Source organism: Chaetodon auriga, chromosome 18, assembly GCF_051107435.1.
Source record: "Chaetodon auriga isolate fChaAug3 chromosome 18, fChaAug3.hap1, whole genome shotgun sequence".
Taxonomy (NCBI): Eukaryota; Metazoa; Chordata; class Actinopteri; order Chaetodontiformes; family Chaetodontidae; genus Chaetodon; species Chaetodon auriga.
The window spans coordinates 19,173,535-19,196,054 of record NC_135091.1 but is presented as its reverse complement, the minus strand read 5'-3'; the positions used below and the strand labels follow the sequence as shown (position 1 = coordinate 19,196,054).

Below are 22,520 nucleotides of genomic sequence, written 5' to 3'. Positions count from 1 at the left end.
AATTTGGAGTTTGTGTTTCTTCTGTCTGTAATGCTCAGTGATAAATAACAGAAGTCTCCGAGTGGTGTGATGTGGACCATTGGCCAGGAGAGACCAGGAGCAGCAAATAGTGGCTCAGCAGTCTGACAGTGCTGCTAGTAAAATACATCTGTCTGGACTCTGATATTTACGTGAGCTTTTATTCAGCAAACATCCTCAGGGAAGGCTGAGGATCAATGGAGTGTTCAGAAGGTACAGCCCTCTGTGTGTGTGTGTGTGTGTGCTGACTGGAAAGCATTGTGAGGGCATGACTCACCAATACCACTTAACAGGTGTCTGTCATGATGTTTTACACATTCTCTGACAGACACGCACCGGTGCTCCACTTCTGCATATTGTTGTTCTGGTTTTTGCATCTCTGAGATTTTCTAAGAGTTGATATCATATAAAATATATAATGATCAGCTGATTGTTTTAATTGAATGAAATGAAACTATAGAATGTGAGGATGTGCAGATTTCTCTCATACAGAGTTGGGTTCTGGTAACCAGCTCCATTTTGGATGCACTTCCCTGTTGTTAAATGACCCACATTCGCTCACCTCTGAAGCTAACAAATCTCTTATTGACCCTTTAATTTCTCGTTATTTTTATTAACAATGTTGAAGACATGCAGGTGACATTAGCAGGCTTCTCATTCGTAGCTGGTGCTGACTGTTGCTTTCACCAGTGAAAAGGACAGATGCCAAAAATCTGTGTTTCATATCTTCTGCTGCTCATCTCACTTTCAGGTGTAGCGAGTTGCTTCCACTATAAACCGTAGTATTTCTGGCTTCCTGCCTAACAACAGATCTAAAGTGAGGAGCTGTTGCTATTTATGACTTCAAATACTTGCAAATGATGAAAGCTAAACTGCAATCAAACCCCAACCCAATTCTCTGGTAATCAGAATTTGATTTACTTTTGATTGAGAGAACACTTCGGGCGAATGGGACCATTTGATGAGGGGCTCCTGACATTTCATAAACCAAACAGTGAACAGTAAAAAGTAATTGACAAGTACTACACAATAACCACTAGTCAATCATCCTATAGTTCATCTGAACAGCCGCCCACTGATTCAGATATGAGCAGCAGCAGAAAGTCTAAAAATGGTTTTGAAGTATCATTCATGCAGTTACATCAGAAAAAAATAGGAATACAGACACTTGAAAGCATATGAGTCAATGTGACCTCAGCCGGAGTACAGTCTGGACCTTTCACAATGGCCTTAAATGAAACTGAAAGATGTACAGCATCAGCCACTTCTCCGGGGAACACAGAATAACCATTTATACATCTACCTCTTTATCCGGCATGATTATCCAAATCACCTCAACTTATTACCATCTTGATGGTTTCCTTCTTGTAGGAGTTGAACTGAAATACTATTGTATTATGCCGGGTCCACAGGCAGTCAATATCTGCGGCTGTAATTGCTGACATGGTCTCTCGTCTCCATCTTCCGCTGCCTGTGGGTGTAATTGTGTTACTGTCTGCTCTAATAGAGCTTATGTGCTAATGACAGAACACAGCAGCCTCGCAGGGCCGCAGCCCTGAAAGCTGCTCAGGAGGAAAGACTTAAGATCACATCAACGGGCCTGACATTCATTTAAGCCTCATTTTCTTATTAGAACAAGCTTTTTATTACTGTATGTTATCATTTCACGAAGAGCGAATATAATGTCCCAAAACACAGCACACCCACTGACTCTCAAGGTGCCTTCTCAACAGACGTTTAGTCATTTTCCTTTCTCATGAAATGGAAGGTCTTATGAGGTCTGAATTGATTCAGTGACCCACAACAACAGCACTTAGGCTTGGCCACCACCCAAACACACCATCTGACACAATACTGGGAAAGCAGAAAAACAGACGACACACAGGGCAGCATGAAGGAGAGCTAAAGAGAGGCAGCTAGCTCTACACACACACCGTATTAGTTGGTCATGATTTCACTATCTGGTACTAAAATTACACCTCAGGGAGGGAGAGTGGAATATCTCATCTCCTCAGCAGGAGGAAAAGGCTTGTGGCTTGTGTTCAGACTAAGGAAAGACAAAAGTCAAGGTGAAGAATGTCAAAGAATGTCCTCCCAACAAACTGCTTGACTTTAACATTAACAGCATCTTCTTCCACAGAGACACAAAGTACAACAACTAAGCAATGTCTGTTCCCATCACTCTAGTATACCTACATGAAGTCAGCACCAGTGTGGGCCTCCTCTGGCAGCACATGTAGCGCCACAGTCCTTGTGGGGCCCCGTCTGACCCGTTGCCAGGCCTCAGTGCAACCACCACCCCACTCCCTGCTCCCCCAGTGCAATCCTGGGAGCTCACATACAAAACCATAGCTCAGGATTCGGAGGTTCCTCTTTCAATTTCCTGTGCCTTAGCTCTGCATCATCCACGCCGATGGAGGTTTGTCAAGCTCAGACTGATGGTTATGAAGTTAAGTTCCACCCAGAAGAGATAAAAAGTGTTTTTAATAAACAAAATATTGAGCCTTCTTCGGTTGCAGTAGCCGAGTCAAATCCTTTATCCTCTGTAATCTGATGCTTTAATATCCTGACGGTACACCTTTAAAGATGACGCCAACATGCTGGAGTGGTTGTTCTTTGTGCCGGTTCTCTCACAGATTATAACTGATGGAAACAAAGGGAGAGGAGAGGGAGGGATGGAGAGTGGGAGGGAGGGATAAACATAAGAGGCAGAGAGAGAAAGAAAGAGCTGGAGCCGGACGGAGACAAAGAATGAGGAGAAAACAAACTGACGACACACAAAAGGCAGAGAAAGAGACAGAAATAGTGGGAGAGAGAGAAAGAGAGAGAGAGAGAGACGCATACAGGATGTGGTAGCACTCTCTACCTGATGGGCTGGTCGGTCAGTTTGTACTTCCTGGATCTAATCTATTATTCATACGCTGGATACAGAGAAGGACAGAACGCTGCTGCCCTCAATATCATTACCAGTGTGTGTGTGTGTGTGTGTGTGTGTGTGTGTGTGTGTGTGTGTGTGTGTGTAGTTTGTACAGTTTGATGTTTGATATCATTCTTTCACTTAAATGATTCATTTAGTTCCCAGGATGTAGCACTGAAAGTAAAAGGCGTGGTCACCAAAATGACAAGATATTTTCTCGCCATGCAGATAGTTATGGTTTCACTTGCTTAAGCTGTGAGCCTTTCTGAGATTTCAGCTGATGAACGAATGACATGCCATTTTGTTCTTTGTGATTTTTGTGCAGGACTGTCTGCATTTGGAAGGGCCAACCTTTTAATGTATTTAAAAAAGGTGTGGTTAAGCTGTCTGTAATCTGCTCCAGTAGACTGTGATTGATTGCTTGGTTCCACGCTTGGATGAACTGTGATGGCCATCTTAACCCGCTGTGTTGATTTTTAGCTGCGTGCGCTGTAATGATCAGCTGGAGCACAAATATTAAACGCCATATTTCCCACTATACTGTCACAGTATGTGAGAATTCTCTGAGAGTGGATCACTAACAGCACAGGGAGGAATAATACAAAACCAGAAGGAGAAAAAAAATGTGACACAAAGAGAAAAAGTCAAAGTGAACACAAAAGGAGAGATTGAGTGTTTGTCAGGATGAAGGAAATGAGTGGACAGAGGTAAAGGACAGGGCTGTTTTCTGCCCACCCATCCATTATACCGGCAGACAAGCAACCTGTCATCAAAGCTGCCATCCATCTGTGTTTGTAGAAGTGAAGAGCTGACGCTGTCACCTGTCACAGGTCAAGGTGTTGCTGTATGTGTGTGTCTGTGCTGGTTGAGCATTTGTTCAGTCCATTCCTCCATACACGTTTCCATCCATCATCCCGTTAGAGACAGGCAGACTAAAAGCACACAGGGGCTATGAATAATACATGAAGCTCACACTCTGTTTTGGTGGACACTTAGATCCAAAGAGCTTTACAGTATGATGAGCGTGTATTTGTTAGCATGTGGGGCTCCAGCAGGAACTGAAGCCAGTAACTGTATACACACTCAAAGCCAAATGACCTACACACACCGCCATCACAGACTCCTCTGGAAAATGCGAAAGGAAATTCCCTATGTCTTCACTCTGTCAAAGTGAACCTGAGAGTAAGACATATGTCCACGTCCAGTTTAGACCACCTGGTTAAAGCAGGAGGGCAGGATCACAGGGTGGACACAATTTGAAAAGCTAGAATCCACATCTAGCATCACATTTAGCTCACGATGTCATCGCAAAAGGGTTAAAATGACGGCATCTATAGCAACATCTTGTGGGCGTGAAGCTAGGCAGGAAAAGAAAATGACACCTGCTCCATAGTAATATATTGCTCTATGGAAATGTATGACATCTGGGCCACAGGCCAGGATCAGGTCTCAGCCCGTATTTATGGCACTGCAGGCTTTAATGTGTTGGTCGGTCAAATACATGACTTAGCTAACTAGTTGCAAAAGTTAATAAGTACAAATATGATGCCAAACAACGAATCTTTATGCAGGTTTTAATGATAGGCATAGCTCATCATGGGTCTTGAAATAAATAAGATAAAAGACACTATCCTAGATTCTATTTGCTGAAATAGAAATATAGTTATCACTTATTACAATGAATCAGGTGACATCCAGATAAGAACACAAGCCAGCTCTCACTGACAAACCTCACCGGGTCTCTATGAAGCACTGAAGAAGCTATCAAAGTTAGATTCTTGGTTCGGACAGAATCATCACATTTGCACAGCTGCATTTTCCTCATTGCAAAAAAAGGTCACAAAAATGATTCAGGTCCTTTCAGAACTATGTTTTTATAGGCTTATTGTCATTAACCCGATCCCAAAACCTCTCCTCTCATGGAACGCTGTTGCCTGAATGCCACCTCCTGGCAGCTCCTAACAGGTTAGGCTCTCCAAAATTCTGGCTGAGACAGAAGTACTGTCCCGAGTTCAGAGAGCTGATACTGTATTTACTGTTCATACTAAAAGTAGGACCATATATGTGTTATTCTGAAAATTTGGGGTCAGTTATTACTTATTTCCTACTCTGAGACACATTGTGTAACTAAATATGGCACCAAATGCCCAAGATAAAACTCAAATCAAATCAAAAAGTTAGGACACTGTATATGAAGCAAAAAATAAAAATAAAGCAGACTGTGATAATGAGCAAATCCTTTTTGACATATATTCAACTGAAAACAGCAGAAAGACAGTATATTTTATATTTATCTCATCAGCTTCATTGATTTTTGTAAATATCTGCTTATTCTGAATTTGATGTACATTTTAACACATTTCAAAGTTTGAACAGGAGCACCTACAGACTGGGACAGATGTGGAACGCTCCAAAAACACCTGTTTGGAACATTCCACAGGTAAACAGGTGATAGCATCATGATTGGTATGAAAGGGGCATCCTGGAAAGGCTCAGTCGTTCACAAGCAAGGATGGAGAGAGGTTCAGCACTTTGTGAACACATGACTGTATAAAAGAGATTACTACATAAGCTCAGGAACACTTTGGAAAACGGTTGTTGGTAAACAATTTGTTTGCAAATGATCTGTTTTTATTTGTTTTACTCAGTGTCCTAACTTGTGATTCAGAGGGAAAGCCACATGTTACAGCATAACTGTCGGCATTTATCACAGTTCCCAATAGGGAATTTACCGAATGTGTCGATGAATCAATTACTTTCTTGGTTAATGTCCTTGTCTCATCACAAGCTCCCAGAGCCAAAAGTTACATCTTCAGAATATTATTTTTTCCAAACAACAGCCCAGAGTATTTCCTTTTCTATGATATAAAGGACAAGAAATCTTCACCTTTGAGATACTGAACCACCACAACCTGCAAATTTTATTTTTTTTTCTTGACAAATAACTTGAACAATAATCTGTAATCAAAATAGTTTCATGTATATTTTCTGTTGGTCTACTTGTTAGTTAATGGACTTTCAAAGTGTTTCAGCTGAAGCTCCCTGAATAATCCAGTTTCCCATTCTTAAAGGAATGGCACAAAATCGCTTTTGTCCCATTGGAAGATCAGAATCCAAAGAGTCCAAATGGAATCCATTACGGAGTCTTCCTTTATATTTCTTTGTTTGGGTCTGGACGCTTTTGACCCAGTTGTTGTTTGTCTCAGGTCCACAATGAAGCACACATCATCTGGTGCATGCCAACTCTAACCCCTCTCTCCCCTAATACGCCCATGAATACCCTAGTGTTTACTCTAACTCTTCAAGGCCGTCTAATAGGGCAGCCCACTTGTTGCTGGGCAGATCTGAAACTATAATGAGTACATTTTTGCAGGTTGTGTCACTCTGACATGCGATCCTGCTCGTCTGACACTCAGGATCCTCTCTGCCATGTTACTGAGATATTGTAACAGGGCCGTGGGTTGGAATCAAATGTTCAGCAGTCAACTGCAGGGGGTGAGGATGGCACAGGTGTAGATGTCAGTATCCTACTTCCCTTCTAGACATCCTGACTCCCCTGAGCCCCAAAATAATCCCCCAACATGTAGGATAGGACACAGTGAAGGAGACCAAGATAGACACAGAAACAGAGAGAGGACAGCTCTGTCCTCTCAGGACCAGCAGTGAATTTAATCTCCTGTAAATCTGTCTGTAATAGGATCCAATGCTAATTAAGACATTAATGTGCTCTGATCAAGACAGAGGTCCTATGATAACACTAATCCTGTGTGAGTCAAATCAAACCCTTGGCTGTAAGAGTTTAACAGAGCCAAAATTTGTCTATTTTTATGATGCTTTCCTGAAGTAGGAAGTAAGACCGTTTTTAAAGCCTCGCATTAAACAACTGCATCGAGGGGAAGAAACCAACCAAGAGAATTTCATCATCTTTCATCTTTGTTCCATGAAATTCAGAAGTTTGTACATCAAACTCATAAATTACTGAACAGGGTTTCCTGAAGCCTGGGTTCATTGGAGTTTGTGGATTTTTGAAAAGCAGAAAAAGGTATTTTCTTAAATTCACTGGTGTCCTTAAAACTACGTAAAGACTCTTATCTTGTTAATCAAAGCATGCAATCAAAATTCATCAGTGTGTCTCAGGATGTTGGAGGTTTGCTTCGTCACAGCAGCAGTCTAGAAAGAACTTCACTCTGGTTTCCCAACTTTACAAGACAAGGCCTAAGAACACTACTTACCTACAAACTTTCTGAGTCCTTGAATCCCACTAAACAAGACACTGAAGTCATTAAAGTGTCATTGGATTTAATAGAGTGTATACTGTCAAATAAAACCTCAAATAAGGTTCATGGTGAGGTTGTCTTAAAGCAGTAAACTCATGGATAAGGTTAACAGAGGTACAGGTGAAGACAGAGAGGACAAAGGTAGAGAGATAACAATTGATGAGGAGAGCTGGAAGCCAAATAGAGAATGTGAAGCAGGCCTGTGTGTGCCAGGTAGCCCATTTCCGTTGGCCATTTAATATAATGGTTATTGATGCAGCGTCCTAATCAGACCTCAAAGAACTATTTCAACTCCTCCTGCTGGAAACACTGGCGTCAGGAGGAAGCACGAGAGGGAGACAAAGCAGCTAAGAGCCACATTCCTTTGTCTCTTAATGAATTCTTTTAATTCTGCCTGCATTGAACATTTGGTATTCAGTCCACAGTCACAGGCAGTTTATGAGGGTTTCATTTACAACCCCAATGCTGAAGAAGTCGGGAAACTGTGTAAAACCTAAATAAAAACAGAATGCAATCATTTGCAAACAAACTGTTTACTGACTGAGCCTGAGGGAGCACGTTCCTACAACCCCAACTCCAAAAAAAGTTGCAACTCTGTGTAAAACATAAATAAAAACAGGAAGCAATCATTCAAAAATGACCTGTTTACGAACAACAGTTCAACAAACTGTTCCTGAGCCCATGTAGTAATCTCCTTCATACAGTCATGTGTTCACAAAGTGGTGAACCTCTCTCCATCCTCGCTTGTGAACGACTGAGCCTTTCCAGGATGCCCAAATGTTCCAAACAGGTGTTTTTGGAGCATTCCACATCTGTCCCAGTCTGTAAGTATCTCATTCTACTCTGCTGCACAGTATCACATAGAGAACATTCTGCATCAACTTGTTCTATCTCTAATGTTTTTCTAGCTGCACCATTCCATCTGATGGAAATCTTTTAGGTGTCTTCTGCATCATTTTAGAAATATTTTCTCAAAATTCAGTCACACATATTTGGTTTAACTTATTTTTCCTGATAACTGGTCTAATACCAGCGCACTTTTTCCTCAAATCTAAGACAAAGTACTGAGAATATTTTCCTATTCTTCCTCCCCATCTGTGAATTACAGTTGGCACTCTGAGTTAAAGGCAAGGAACGGCTGTCTGCTGTTTTGCTGCTACCTCCACCTCACCCATAAGCATCTTTGAGACACACAAAATCAATACCGCCATGAATGATATATGACTGCATGACTCATCATCAGCTTGCCATACTAATGGAAACAAAAAAAAAAAAAAACCCACCAAATCCTTTGAATGTGCCAGACACACATCCAGACAGCAAGAGGAGGAGCACTGCGGACAGCTGGAGCTTTCCATCACCTCTTCCTACATGTGTTCTTCATTGTACAAACTTGAATAATAGAAACAGTGAGGAGAAAAGAACTGGATGGTATGAGGAGGAAATGAGGAGAGAAGCACGGGAGGAGGCAGCTGTGCACACATCTACCCCATCAGCTCCTCTGATGAAATGAGCCTCGATCATTCACAACTGGCAATAAACGCTCAATGAATTGAGAGACAGCTCGTTTTGTCGGCGCTAAATCACAAGAGACGGCGGCAGCTCACTTTAGATGCCATTTAATTCATCAGCAGAGCTACAAGCATGTTTTATAAACTTATGTTATCCATCAGGGCATTTTTGATGCCTGTTTCAAGCGTCTAGAGATCTCCACAAATACGCAATTATGGTCTGTGGCATGACATGCATGTAGGAATGTTGGTTTTGGTACGACTTCTGTGAGCTGAATTTGGAGTTTTTATGGCCAGAAAATAAAAAAGGCTGGAATTTGGCCATGTTTCAGTGTTACTTTCTATTCAAATACAGACAACTAGAGCCTTAAGACACAACTTACATTGTTCCAGTTATGGAAAATCATTTCCAGCTACTGCTCAAAAGCCTCATTGTTAAAAAGCTAAAGATAATTTTAGATTTCACCATCTGAATGACAAGGAAGGGAGCTGCGGTTACATAATGCGACATGTGATCAATCTGGATGATGGAGACACCCGTCCTGGCTTCTGCAGATTTTCATGAAAGCTTTACTTTGGTCACTGACAGGAAATAAATATTCTCCATACCGAAAGATGTGGAAAAAACTGACAAGTATGAGATTTTAGCACTGGTCAATGGCTAAAAGATGGAAACCCATTTGTGTGACTCATTTGTAGTTTTATTTGTCTCAGGCAAAAGATGATTTGATTTGATTTTGTGTTGGAAAAGTTGCAGAGGTTTGGGGATCAGTGCAGTGATAATGACTTTCACTCTGGCCCTGCACAAAGGCAACACAACGTGAACAAATGTTTTTCATTAGCAAGTACCCCCTGGACAAAAGAAGGAACATTTTGTCTCACTTAGCAGGCCATAAGTAACAAGAAATTGCAGGACAGGAATGCTAAACTAGGGGATGATGCATCTCATCTTGTGATCCATTCACTTACAAGATGACATTGCGAACAACTGCATGATCAAATATAATCTGTACTGTGTAATATAGAGGATCTGCTTTACTCGGCCTGAGCTTAATGTTTAATGAATATAACAACAGGTTCGGTCTTCTTATCAGCAATCAGGCATTGCTATAATATTTACATTAAGCATTCACTGTAGATGTGAACAACAAAAAAGTATTTATATCAGAAACAACTTCCCTTTACTGTGACTGACATATCCACCACATCAATGCCATTTTCAGTTAACACTGAGACCCACATCAGACCTTTTAAAAAAAGGTCAAAATGGATGCAGCAAAAAGATTTCTTCTTATTTATTCCACGCATTCTTCCTTGTCAAAACCTGGCGCCTACATTACCCACAACTCACCCACCAACAGTTTGGTTGGAGGTATGGTCGTGCTATGCTAGTAGCAGCTAATGACACTTACAACGACCCGTACAGCTGAAGAAAGACGCCGGCAGGGAGCTATTCTGAGGTCTACAAACAGGCATTCTACACCTTAGAAATACACTGCAATGTCTTTTCAACTGTTTATGTTCCCTTGTGTTTTCTGTTAACAGCTTTCCTTTTGTTTTTTGTCCTGTTTGTTCATGAGAATTACAAAACACCTCATGTCACTCCATTAGTGGTTAGAGTTTTTCTTTATGGCATTTTTATACTCAGAACTGCAGCATTCACTTGAATGTCTTGCCCAAGAGGTGTACACACACCGTGCCCTCTGCTGACGAGTACAAACACACACTCGTGCTGTGGCTCACATGTACAATTAAACTTCAGCCTCTTGTTCAAAGATCAGAAGACAATGGTGGAAACTGTGGGCAGTCCTCGCTCCAGCCTTTCTACACAGTTTCTACATGACAACTAGAGCCCAGCTTAACCAATGAAGTCGCAGAGTGGCTCTGGAGCCAATCAGGGGAAGTGTCCAAGGAGGCCTTGCTTCCAGATGAGGTTGAAGGCTTTGTCTGAGGCTCGTGGGACAGGATGGTTAAACGTTTAAACACACGCTGACACACACACGCTCATGGATTTTTAACACATATTACTGGTTGTACTAGAAAGCGGCGGTGCAATCCGTTCATGTGTGACATTCAGTCTGACTGCATGACACTGAGTGGGGATGTTCTACTCTCCTTTCTCACCTCATTCAGAAACACCGATCATTAAAGACTGTTGTCACTACGAGGACTGTGATCATTTTCATATTCAGTTCACGTGTTTAATCATGTTAAAAAAAAAATGGTGCTAAAGATAGAAAAGCAGCAGATTATCACATTTCCAGTATGTATTATGAACCAGAGACTATTTGGCATTTTTGCTTGATAAAAGACGTGAATTTTGCCCAAACAAACCGGCCTCACAGTTAAATCCAGTGCATTTTCAAGTAATGTCGTTCACAATCAAAGACAGAACAGACGCACGCAAGACTTGCCTTCAGGAAACAGTGCGATGTTGGAATATTCGCACACAAACAAACTCGCACACAACCATTGCCCTCAACCACTTCTGTCTGGTTGACTACTCACTCCTGAGGATGATTTGAGCACGGCTGATCTTCTGTTGATCCTGGGGGAATCGGCGAACTCTTGCTGCGGCAGGCATGTCTGTGGATACCTCAGTGACGGGGCCTTAGGGGGATCCTCTGCTAACAGAAGCCAACGGCAGCAGCAGACAGAAAATATACAAAAAAGCTGCTGGACTTGTGAATTCTCTCTTTGAACTATCTCTCCCTCCGTCTGCTCTGAGCTTGCTCTATCCTCTATCCTGCTGCACACAACTTTCCTGTTCCCTCTCACCTGCTTTTCTTTGAACACTTTTTACTCACTTCTCTGCCTTCTTTCCTCGTCTTTCTCTCTCACTGCTGTTTCTTTCTCTTCCTCTTCACTGTCTAAGTCTCTCTCTGCTGTTGTCCAGCTGTGTTGCAGTGTGCAGTCTGCCACTTTGCCAACCTGGGGTTTGATTCCAGAGACCATGAGCTCATAAAGAAATAGCAAAGTGGGGCAGGCGCACAGATGGAGGGCGGGGGGCGGGGGGGTCACGCGCTGTCGCAAGCCGACAAACACAAACACATGCCAGACTGATGTGGTGCTGTCGGAGGGGTCGCTGTACCCCTAAATGTTTACATCACTCTTTCACCCTCCTGACCCGCAACAACAAACTCTTTCTGGCCGGGGAACGCAGCCTGTCTCTATGGGACGGGGATGAAGTGTCCCCCCAGTGTCTCTACCTCTCCACACCTCCAGCTCTCTCGGGTTTCAAACCTTCCTCCCCACAAAGCCCTCACATGATAGAGAGCCACGTGGCGTGCTGCTGGCAGGGACCATACAGACTGAAAATAAATGATGGTCCCCAGTTAGCAACTTTTCACATGTCTCCATGGAGACAAGCTACTGCCAAGTCTGAGTCTGGATGTCCAGACAAAGAGAGCAGAGAATTAGACTCATCTGGCGAAGGTGGCTGAAGAACTCATTCCTGATTGATTATCAGCTCTATTCACCTCTGATTGATAGAATGTGCTGTATTTAGGTGCTTTACTTCACTATTTCAACTTTTACAGACAAAACATATGATCTTTTTCCAAAATACGACACTTCTTTAGATTAAACTGAACAACAGTATACAAGGAGAGAAAATTAGCTCCACCTTTTTCAGCTACAATTGAAAATGTCACTATCATCTGACATTTTATTAATTTCAAATCTATTTCATTATACTTAATCAAAGAAATGTTATCTTCAGTGGTAGGTGGTGATTTTCAAGTCCCAGTCCAAACACATACACACATTCTAGGTGTGTGTGTGTGTGTGCTTGTGTGTCAGCCAAAGAAATAAAGGACAGAAAAACAGAAGCCAGCATAAATATTTAGCTGCAGGGTGCTGCACTTCATCCGTTCCCACCGATAGATGAGGCAATCATGCTGCCGCTCACATTCCTCCTGCAGCCCTTTCAACACCAAGTGCTTTCATGAGCCGCGAGCTGTGAGCACTCAGTCCGGGACAACCACACAGGTCAGGCCAGGACAGCGTTGTTTCTCTGAACTGTTATTCAGCAAGGCTGTGTTTAAAGGGTTAAATGTTATGTCACTGTTATCACCTTGTAACATGAAACTGAGACAAATCCTTCCATAACTTCCTTCCTTTGAGAGATTCGGGGCGACACCTGTCACATTTATACACCAATCTATCCATCCATCACTCCACTCCACCTTTTCCACCTCCCATGGCTAATTCCACCTTTGTGTGCCTGTTTCTATTCTTCACCTCATTTCTTTCCTCCTCTCCTCTCTCCATCCTCCCTGCCCAGCACTGATAGGAGCGGATTACTGGCCAGACCACAACACAGACGCCCGGCGGCCTGTGACCCATCCCTCCCTCTCCTGATCCCGGCCTCCGTCCCGCTCTGCTTTAGCCTTTTTAGGAGAAAAGGGAAACATAGATAAACACCCGTCTGCGTGTGAGCTCACAGCTTTGAAACTACGTCACTTTAGCCCAAAGTCAGAAGAAGAGTCTCTCCGTCTGACTCCGCACATAGCAATGAAGAGAAGACGCAGCTGGTTTCAATGATGTAAGACCAGCTGATGGAGGTGAAGTGTGTGCTGTGCCAAAAGTCTTAAAAGTGCACACAAACAATCCTGTGTACATACACAAGGTCCTGTGAGTCATCAAAGCTATAGTATGGGTGTGTGCCATGATTTTACGGCTGTAATAGATGAGCACACACACACTAATACACACACTTTCCACATGTCGACGGTCCCCGCATCCACTTGCTTCCCTAAGATGGAAACTATTCTGTGCTTTGTTCAATAGCTTACTCACACATTCCTTCATGCCTTAGCTGAGCACACACGCACACACACATACACACAAGAGTCCTCTTTCACCTGCTGATAGAATGATCCTGAAGGTGTGGTGACACTCAGCTGGTTTTCTGTGTCAACCGAACACAGACAACATAGAAACTGCACACTTGCACATTTTCTTCTCCTCTGAATGCTGAAATAATCAAGAAGCTCCTCTACGGCTGCCCGGGTCACAGCTCAACTTCAAAGAGAGATATCAAAGCAGAGGCAGCTCCAGATTAGAAGAGGCATTTATGCGAGCAAGAAATCAGTTTTATCTGCAAGATTAGTGAGATGATCACGTGCCTCCCATCATTTGTGTATTTGTAGCATTTCTTCACTTGACAGTGGAGCTAGATCAGTGAAAGTGAAATATAGTTGGCTGCTGAGGGCAACAGTCATGAGCTGGTTCACATCGTGGTCAACTCTTCTGTTCTGCTTTAATCCATTAATTTTTTTCTGTTGCTCAGATTTGGCCCCGCTAACTTGCTCTGTTATTTGGTCTATATAACTGTTACATAACTTTAATCTTCCAGTGCAGCAAAAATGACAGCTGAGCCCTCTAACCTTATGTATACACACACCAGCACACATTATTTTCACAGCCAGTGACAGCTGTCCTCTGCAGCTCTGAGCAGAGGGTGAATCAGAAGGACCACAGTGAAGGCTTGAAGGGGGGTCAAAGGTGTTGCAAGATCTGTTCCCTTCCACTATTTTTTATTCACCACATGAAAAACAAGGTAGCATTTACGTGAACTACGTTTAGATGTAACGTTACTTCAAATACGTCAGCAAAAACTTCTAAGCTCAGTGGGTAACACTCCTGCTCGTATGCCTGAGGGCCTGAAGGTTGCTCTTTTACACATGTTTGAAGGCCGATATATTTGACTCAGTATTCATGAATAATAGCACAGGTGAAATCACTGTTATATGCTCGGTAAAATAATTTCTCATAAACGAGGGGGGTCATTTTAGCTGAAACGGTTGCAGCTGTATATGGGTGGGTGGGCATATAAGCAAAAATCCCTATAACGAGGATAAGATGGTTTGAAAAGGTTCAACAACCCCCACAGTAAATGCTACTGTAATATTAACTCCTCAGCAAAATGGAGGAAGAACAAATCGTGTTCTTGGTTAAAAGTGTTGTTCCTGATCACTTGCACTGCTAATTTTTCTCTTTTGGGGGAATATTCACTTTTTTCTTGTAGCTAGAGGTGCCGTAACACAGGACAAGGAACAGGAAAGAGACTGCACAGTCACACAAAGGCAGCTCTACCAAAGAGGAGATGTTTCTCCTCACCTCCACACTCCTTTCCACTCTCACAGCACACACATATTCCTTCTCGAGCCTTGTAAGTGTGTTAAAGATGCCCAGTTATTCTCGGGCCCAGGGAGAGAGGAAGGAGTCAATAAGAGGCCATAACAGGCCACCAACACCATAAATCAGGCCTATAAAGAGAAGATACTGTAAATGTTAAAGCAGCTGATAACTGTGCTCATCCGGCAGCTCGTCTCGGTCCATTTAACCGTCCTCCAGGCTGGAGCTGACCATGGTTTGGTACCTTACAATTTATGTCTCCATTGATTACTGAGCTGCTCCTGCAGAGTGTGAACACTGCTTGCATTAGGTCACTAATATCTACTCTCAAGCACTTTAGATAAAAGCTTAGATAGAATTTAAAGCACTTATTACACTCAGACACCGCAAATCAACACATGTCCACGTCTTAGTGAGAGGACCACAAAGCAGCTCCAGCAGATGGCAGCTTCCATGTTTTAAATGTAAGTATTGCTTATGTAGAACATAATTTAATACAGTAAAGATGTTGGCATTGAGTCAGAGAGGTCACGTCACAGCTAAGACATTAAACTGTCATTAAAAGCTTCCGCTGCATCACTCACACACTCACACACACACACACAATACAATACAACAAACAGAGGTCTAAAAATGAGTGATCTGATTCTGACGCTCAGTCATGTGGCAGGAGTTTAGCACCCACTGAGTGAGTGATGGAGGGTGAGCCCCCGTGCATCGGGAGGATTGTCAGGTCCACAGATGACCGTGACTGGAACAGGCGCCACGGAGAGCAGCTGTCAGGACAGAAATACAGTAGCAAAACAGTGAGGTTAAAGGGGAAACCCTGTGTCCTTCCTCTGCAGCTCACTGCACCGCTGAGAGAGCGAAGGAGGGGAAGACAGCACGGAAGGAAGGAAGAACGAAGTGATTCAAATCAGCAAAAGTGATATGTGTTTTGAAATCTAGCGGTGCGCTTGATTTATCGAGGCAAATGTTGGCGGTGAAAAAGAGAGAACCCATTGCTGTTTCATTGTATGATGGCAGAGTGTATTGAAAACAAAAACAAAGCAGGGTTCACACAGGTAGGAACAAGTTTCCATTGAGTTAAATCTTGCTTTTCTATGGTCAGATTTGAGATGATAAGATCCTGGCACGAGTCCCTTTTCACTCTCCTTATGTCTCTCCATTCTATCTGACTCTGATACTCTGCCTTGTCTCTTGTCCGTCCACACACACACACACACACACACACACACACACACCTCGTGGCACTATTAGCATAATGAGGCGCATCACTATCAGGTTAATTAGCGGATGGGATTAGAGCGTGATGAGAGGCATGACTTAGGGAGAGTGGAGGGAATGGTACGATCCAGAGGAGGGAGAGTGGAGGGGGGCATCGCAGGTCATGTGGAGCAGCATCTGGATGCTGAGATCACACAAACACAAGGAGGCCGCAATTAAAACCTCTGGTCTGTCTTTGCTGGATTAAAAAGAGAGGGGAAAACAGAAAAGAGGGGACAAAGAGGGGATGAGGAGAGGAATCAGCAGCAACTTTTGCCTCAAATGTGTGAGCTGAAGATTTGTCTTCACTTTGGGAGTCGAAATCAGAGCACAAACACTCGCACCAACACATACTAAAGAGCTGCTCTCATCTGTGGAACAATGCTCTCCCTCCCTCCTCTCCTCCCTCCCGGCAGGCGGGCAAATGTAGATACACAGCCAGAGGATGCAGCTCTGTAATGAGTGCGTGTTTCAGAAAACCAAGGTCGTGGTGTACCACTGAGGTTACGAGCTGCCATATATCTGTGGCAGAATCCAATGGGTGTGTGAATGCGTGTGTGTGACGTGAATACTGAATTTTTCCATGTTCTGTATGCATGTAAACCAGCGGCCTCTTGCCAATGCGGTTGTACCTTTATGCTTAACTGTATGGCCAATTGTAGGCGTAATAAATGACCTTTGATTGGCAGATGCGGACACCAATCATGCTCACACTACAAATCCATATTCAAATATTCATTCATTGTCACCCTTGCCTCCGTCATTAACTTCCCGTCGAGCTTTCAGCTCTAAATCAAACATTTGATTAAGGAAAAGTCAAGGCTGTTGAATGGCAAGCAGTCTTTGTGATGAGCTTCCTGTCATGAGTCAAGACATTTCGCTCTATTCATTGTTTCTGATAAATCCATCAGTAACCCGTGTTCACTTCAAAACATTTTTATTGTTGACATATGTCTTTAGTTATCCTGCGTTTTCCAAATAATGTTTCCATCCCCTGTGGTATGGCTTCCTCTCAGAGTGTTTCATACCTCCTACACAAAAAGTACCTATGAAGCCAGCTGAGTTACCTCCAGTACTGCAGGTCCAACTGCAGCAACAGCTTCATTTTCATGCTCAGTCATTAGATACATGTAAATCCCTCAGAGCTTTGGAGTGAAAGCCTTGACCTTATGTTATAATCTCTGCTGGTCTTTTATTCTCACAAAGTAGTTGGAAGCAAATAAAGCCTGGAAGACAGGACAGCTGGATGCTCGGACTATTCTGCATACCAGGAAATCAAAATAAGTCGTATCCCTAATACAATGACCTGATGTTTAAATCCAAACGGAATTTGGCTTAATATGATCAAAAGTGCTGATGTAAGTCAGTGGAGTCAGCAGCTAGAGTTTGCGGTAATAAAAATAAAATGAGTGATGTCCTTATCCTGAGCAGATACACCTCGTCATGGACAACATTTTCTTGGTGATCTTGACAGGATGAGGTCTGACCATGTGGGATCAGCTCCTCAAAACCGATGATAAAAACTGGGAAGCAGACCTACCTGTGTCCTGGGAGTTGAGCACCTCCAGGGCGTGCATCATGGCACTGGCAAATACGTTGGCGTCCTCCTTGCTGCCGAAGTTGAGGCCGTAGACCTGTCGGGCATCGCGCCACTGGTGGAAGGTCTGCGTGGCCTGGTTGTACTTCAGCCCCTTGGGAATGGCACAGTTTATCACCACCTGGAGACGTCCAAGATGAGCGAGCAGGGAAAGGGAAAAGGAGAAAAGAGGAGACATCGTTCAGATTAGTAATGATTACTGAGGAACCTGGCAAATGTAGCACATTTTTAAAGTAACCCAATCAGCAGCTGTTCAAACTACACCTTTATTTACGGAGTCACCGGAGCTTTAACTGACAGGAAACAGCCTTTTGGAAGAGGTTTGGAAAACTTGAATGCGACAGCACATTGCAAGGCTGACCTGAGATTTATGGCTTAGCAGCACAAATACAGACATTACACCAGGAGTAAAAGTATTGTGGCCTCAGTCACGACGCTGCCTCTGTCTGCCTGCTACCAAGCTGACAAAATCACAAAGATGATTGAAGACTAACTCCCCGATCTTATCCCACTGAAAACCCCAATCTCATTAAACACAAACTGACAACATGGGGACTCTGTTGCTATTATGCTGTAAAAGGTCATTTTTACCTGCTCGTAAAGTGATTTTTATGATCCACTCACTGGGAGTTTAAGCTGCTTTCAATGCTAACATCAGAGATTTTTAGTGTCCCGGGCACACGGCCAAGCAGAAACGCCTCGAGCTACTCCTCTCTGAGCTATTGAGACAGAGAAATGGGTCTCAGACTGGGAGCCCTAGAACCTGAGGGACTGTGGCAACAGCAGACTCTCTCCACTTCTGCATCCTCCGTGCTCACAATGTGAAAAGCATTTTTAACTGGAGGAGCTTAATCTGCATCATAATCAGGGAATTTTGACACCGTGAAATGTGGGACTGATAAACACACACACACACACACACACACACACACACACACATTCATTATTTTGACAAGTTTCATCTGATATAGCTGAAATACCCTGAAAAGATATGTAATGTGGTTTAATCTTATAATCACTGTGTCATCTCATGTCCAAACTAATAAGAGACTGAATCCAAAACATTCCCCTACAGGGACCCAGCGGGTAAAAGCTTGTGTTGCAGGGCTGAGGGTTAGTTAAGATTTTGGAAATCCCATGGTGAAACCAAAGGATTAAACTGTACTGAGACCAGCCTCCAAAAAGGTAATATTTCCTCCTGAGAGCACGGTATTCCTTTGGCCAATAAACAGCACTTCTGGTGCTAAAGCCTGTAACCAATCTGTTAGTTTATGGAATACAAGGTCTAGCGCTGGTGGCGGAAGAATTTATTTTAACCCAGCAAGAAATAATCTAGTGTCAATTTCTCTGCTTATTATAATGTCTCTCTGGCAGGCGGAAAGGGATTCACATAACTGTTCTTTCACTGCTGATGGACTGGGTAATAAAACAAGCAGCCGGGGAATGTGAGAAGGAATTGAGCTGGTGTAACTCTAGATGCTTATTGTAGGTGGCAGTGAATAAAACAAACAGAGGAAATGTGCATCTTATGATGGCGGCGCCACATAAACTGACAATCAGCCTGAAGCTCAGAGTGTGAAGTGCGAACACAAACACAGCTCACCCAAACACTGACTTCACGTCCCTTTTTTTTAAATGTCCGACGACAATCAGCTGATGAGGTCACACTTTGACTTAGTGTTTATGAGCTGTGCTCGTTCTGTATCATGATTTCAGGGTAAAGTGTGTCAGGGTAATAAGAAAATTCCACTGCCGGAGTGATGTGACGAATAAGAAGAAGATTCTCCGATGCAAATAGTCTGCCTGATTAAATAAAGATTAAATAAAATCTATCAATCAATAAATAAATGGGTCCTTTATTTGAAACAGGCTTAGTCTAGACAAAGGTCCTGTTCATTTTACTCATTTTTACTTTTTAATATATATTAAAAATCTAGGAACTAATACATTAATAAGACGTGTCCCTGTTTTCTGCTCTGCTCCCATTTTAATCTGCTGTTGATGCAAACACGTCCTCTATATTTATTCAGAATGGAAACTCCATAGCTTTAATTTATGCCCTGCTCTCCAGCCCGATGCTCTGACTTCCTCTTTAAAACAGAAAAATTGTTTTCACTCAGTAATTAATTCCAGTCAGTTCCACTCCGCCTGGTGATAACACACTGTGAGTGAAACTCTTCCTGCACAGATGTTTCACATTAAAAGCTCTCTGCCAGTACAAAGGGCATAATCTCCCCCTTTCCTGGTTCGCTTTTACTGTGGAACATCGACAGGAAGTGTTTCATTGACAGTGGCATAACAGTGACAAGAAAAAAAGCAGCGAAGCGACTGGAATTGATTAGTGAATCCAAACAGTGTGAGCAGTGATGACGACACAAGTATGATACTTGTAGTTTAAAGAGAAGCTATGATGTGAGAGCACCGTGTGGCCTTCAGGGTCACCATAAAGCACATTCCAAAAGACATTTGTTCTTAAATTCTATTTGCATTTGTCTTTTCTATGACCCTTGGGAGTAGAATAAGCTGTGTTTACTGCTTTGGCTCTTCTGTTGCACTGATAGAATTAGTTCGAGGCATCCTGACGTCTGTATCCTCCTCTCTCATCCCTCAGCCACACAGAGAAACTCAGAGGACTGTGGGATTGTGGAGGCTGCGTGTGCACGCCAGCCAATCACTCATAGTGGAAGGTCAACCGTGTGTGTGTGTGTGTGTGTGTGTGTGTGTGTGTGTGTGTGTGTGTGTGTCTATTTCTAATTTGGCTACTATCATTTTTCATTTCCACATCAGTTCATCTTCCAAAATGTCTTTTTTTTCCCCACATAGTGGCAGTCCCAGCACAGAGTATGAGGAAACACTGTCTGTATACTTTAACAAGCAGATGGCAACAAAACACACTCATTTTTCCTAAAAATACTCCTGATTGGCTGGAAAAAAGAGATAAAATAGCAATACACATAGACCGTGGGAACATTTCATAAACTCACTTCCTCTTAAAGTTTGTCTTTCGCTCCTTAGTCCCTCATATCTGCTGACGACCTCACATTCTTTGAACTGTATTACTTGCATATTAGATTTAACAAGCTTTGAGGTCACTATCAATTATTCACAGCCCTTTGTCAACCTTGAGTGTACTGCGCCCACACTGTCATATTTGATGCTTAATAGCTAGTAGCATTTGTGCACATGAATGCCACAAGCCTCTCTGGCTATGACGTCATGTGCTGACATCATTGGATACCTAAAACTAAACACTGAGTTTATACATCTGACCAGTTGACTTGACGCACTGTATGAAGAAGAGTTCCATGTGTGTACAGGTCTTAGCTTAACTGCCCATACTGGTTTCATCCACTGACCTGATGATCTTGGATCTTGCGGCCCACTACGCGGAAGGCGTTGTTGCCAGTATGGTGGTAGATGTGGACTCTGCTGAAGCCTGTGGAACCGCCTGCTGGGACCCACTTCTTATTGGCATCATCATACACCATGACGGCGGCTCGCGCCTGGCAGATACTCTGTTCACTGCACGAACACAAGGAGAGAAAATCGTTATACATCTACAAAAACACAATATGATCTGACGGTCAGACATGCATTTCAACTGAGCTGATCGTTCTACAAAAACACGGTGTACGACGGTTTGCTCTGCCAGCTCACCGCCGCGGGGAGCTCGTTAACAATCTTTAATTTCTCCTGGTTTTTATTCTTTTGTTTTCCTCTTTGAAGTAAGCCTTTCAGACTGAACACATGTTGCATTAATGTCATAATAGCCTGAAGGATGTTCTGGAACTGTGATTACAGATTCGACGGTGATGCAACAGGTATGCAGTCAAGCCACGTGAGAGTACAGGCTGCTCTGCCAGAAACTACTGCTGTAATTACAAAGACACGCCATCGTCTGTCCTACGGTCAGTATGACCCTGCTACACACAAAAAAGACGCCGCAAAATTCTTCTACAAGTCCCGCTCATGTCACTGCAACAAATACAGCGGGTATTTGTTTCTCTCTCGTCAGTGCGCTCTTCTTCGTGTTATAATTCATGTTTGTTATTAAATAAAGCACTCTTGATTTCAATGAAACTGAAATCATCACCACACAATCACAATTTCAACATATTAAGCAAGCAAAAGTCATCAGTGCTGTCATTAATCAGTCTGAACAGCTCGCCATAAGCCCACAGCCTTTCAGATCATTCCACATTCCTTCATGACAAATTACTAATAATCTGATTTACGACTGCCTTCAAACAACACACACACACACACACACACACACACACACACACACACACACACACACACACACACACAGAAGAGCGAAGAATGAAAAGTGATGAAGACCCACCAGGGGGATATGTGGCGTGAGACTGGCTTGGATGCATCACATCAACTTTGCCTTTAGCATTTTCTCCAGTCTACAGAATGATATTACTCGCATTCAAGCACAAGGAAGGAGTTCATATGAGACTTAATTCAGACAATTTTGACCCTTGAGCACAAAACTAATGAAATTTGCTGCATGGGTGGCTGGAAGATTGTGCAGTTATGTAGCGACAGAGAAAAAACACAGCCAAAGAGTTCAGGCCTTGTAACTGATTGCTGGACACTGCAGTTGTTGTGTGCCTTGTGTTTAAAGGACACTCCAGCAATTTAGTACCGTGGTTCCAGAAGGTTCTGTGACTCACAGCACACTGATTAAAATAAACAAGTGGTCAAAATCGAAGCAAGAGCTGCTGAGATATCCTGATTTTTTTAATCCCTTATATGGGTGAAGCTCCATTAACAGTGATCCT

General features: G+C 42.9%; 1 protein-coding gene across 8 annotated transcripts in view; it reads right to left on the bottom strand.

Annotated features, from left to right (window-relative positions):
• Window positions 1–22,520, bottom strand: part of enah (ENAH actin regulator) — a 111,564-nt gene that overhangs the window by 35,519 nt on the left and 53,525 nt on the right. For 7 of the 8 annotated variants that reach the window (XM_076755896.1, XM_076755891.1, XM_076755889.1 and 4 more), the window contains exons 2-3: window positions 21,084–21,249; window positions 17,671–17,848 (exon numbers count right to left, since the gene is read on the bottom strand). In XM_076755896.1, the coding sequence (XP_076612011.1) occupies window positions 17,671–17,848; window positions 21,084–21,249 (344 nt within the window). Of the gene's footprint in view, window positions 1–2,214; window positions 2,448–17,670; window positions 17,849–21,083; window positions 21,250–22,520 lie in introns of those variants that run through there. The other variant, XM_076755892.1, reaches the window with a different exon arrangement.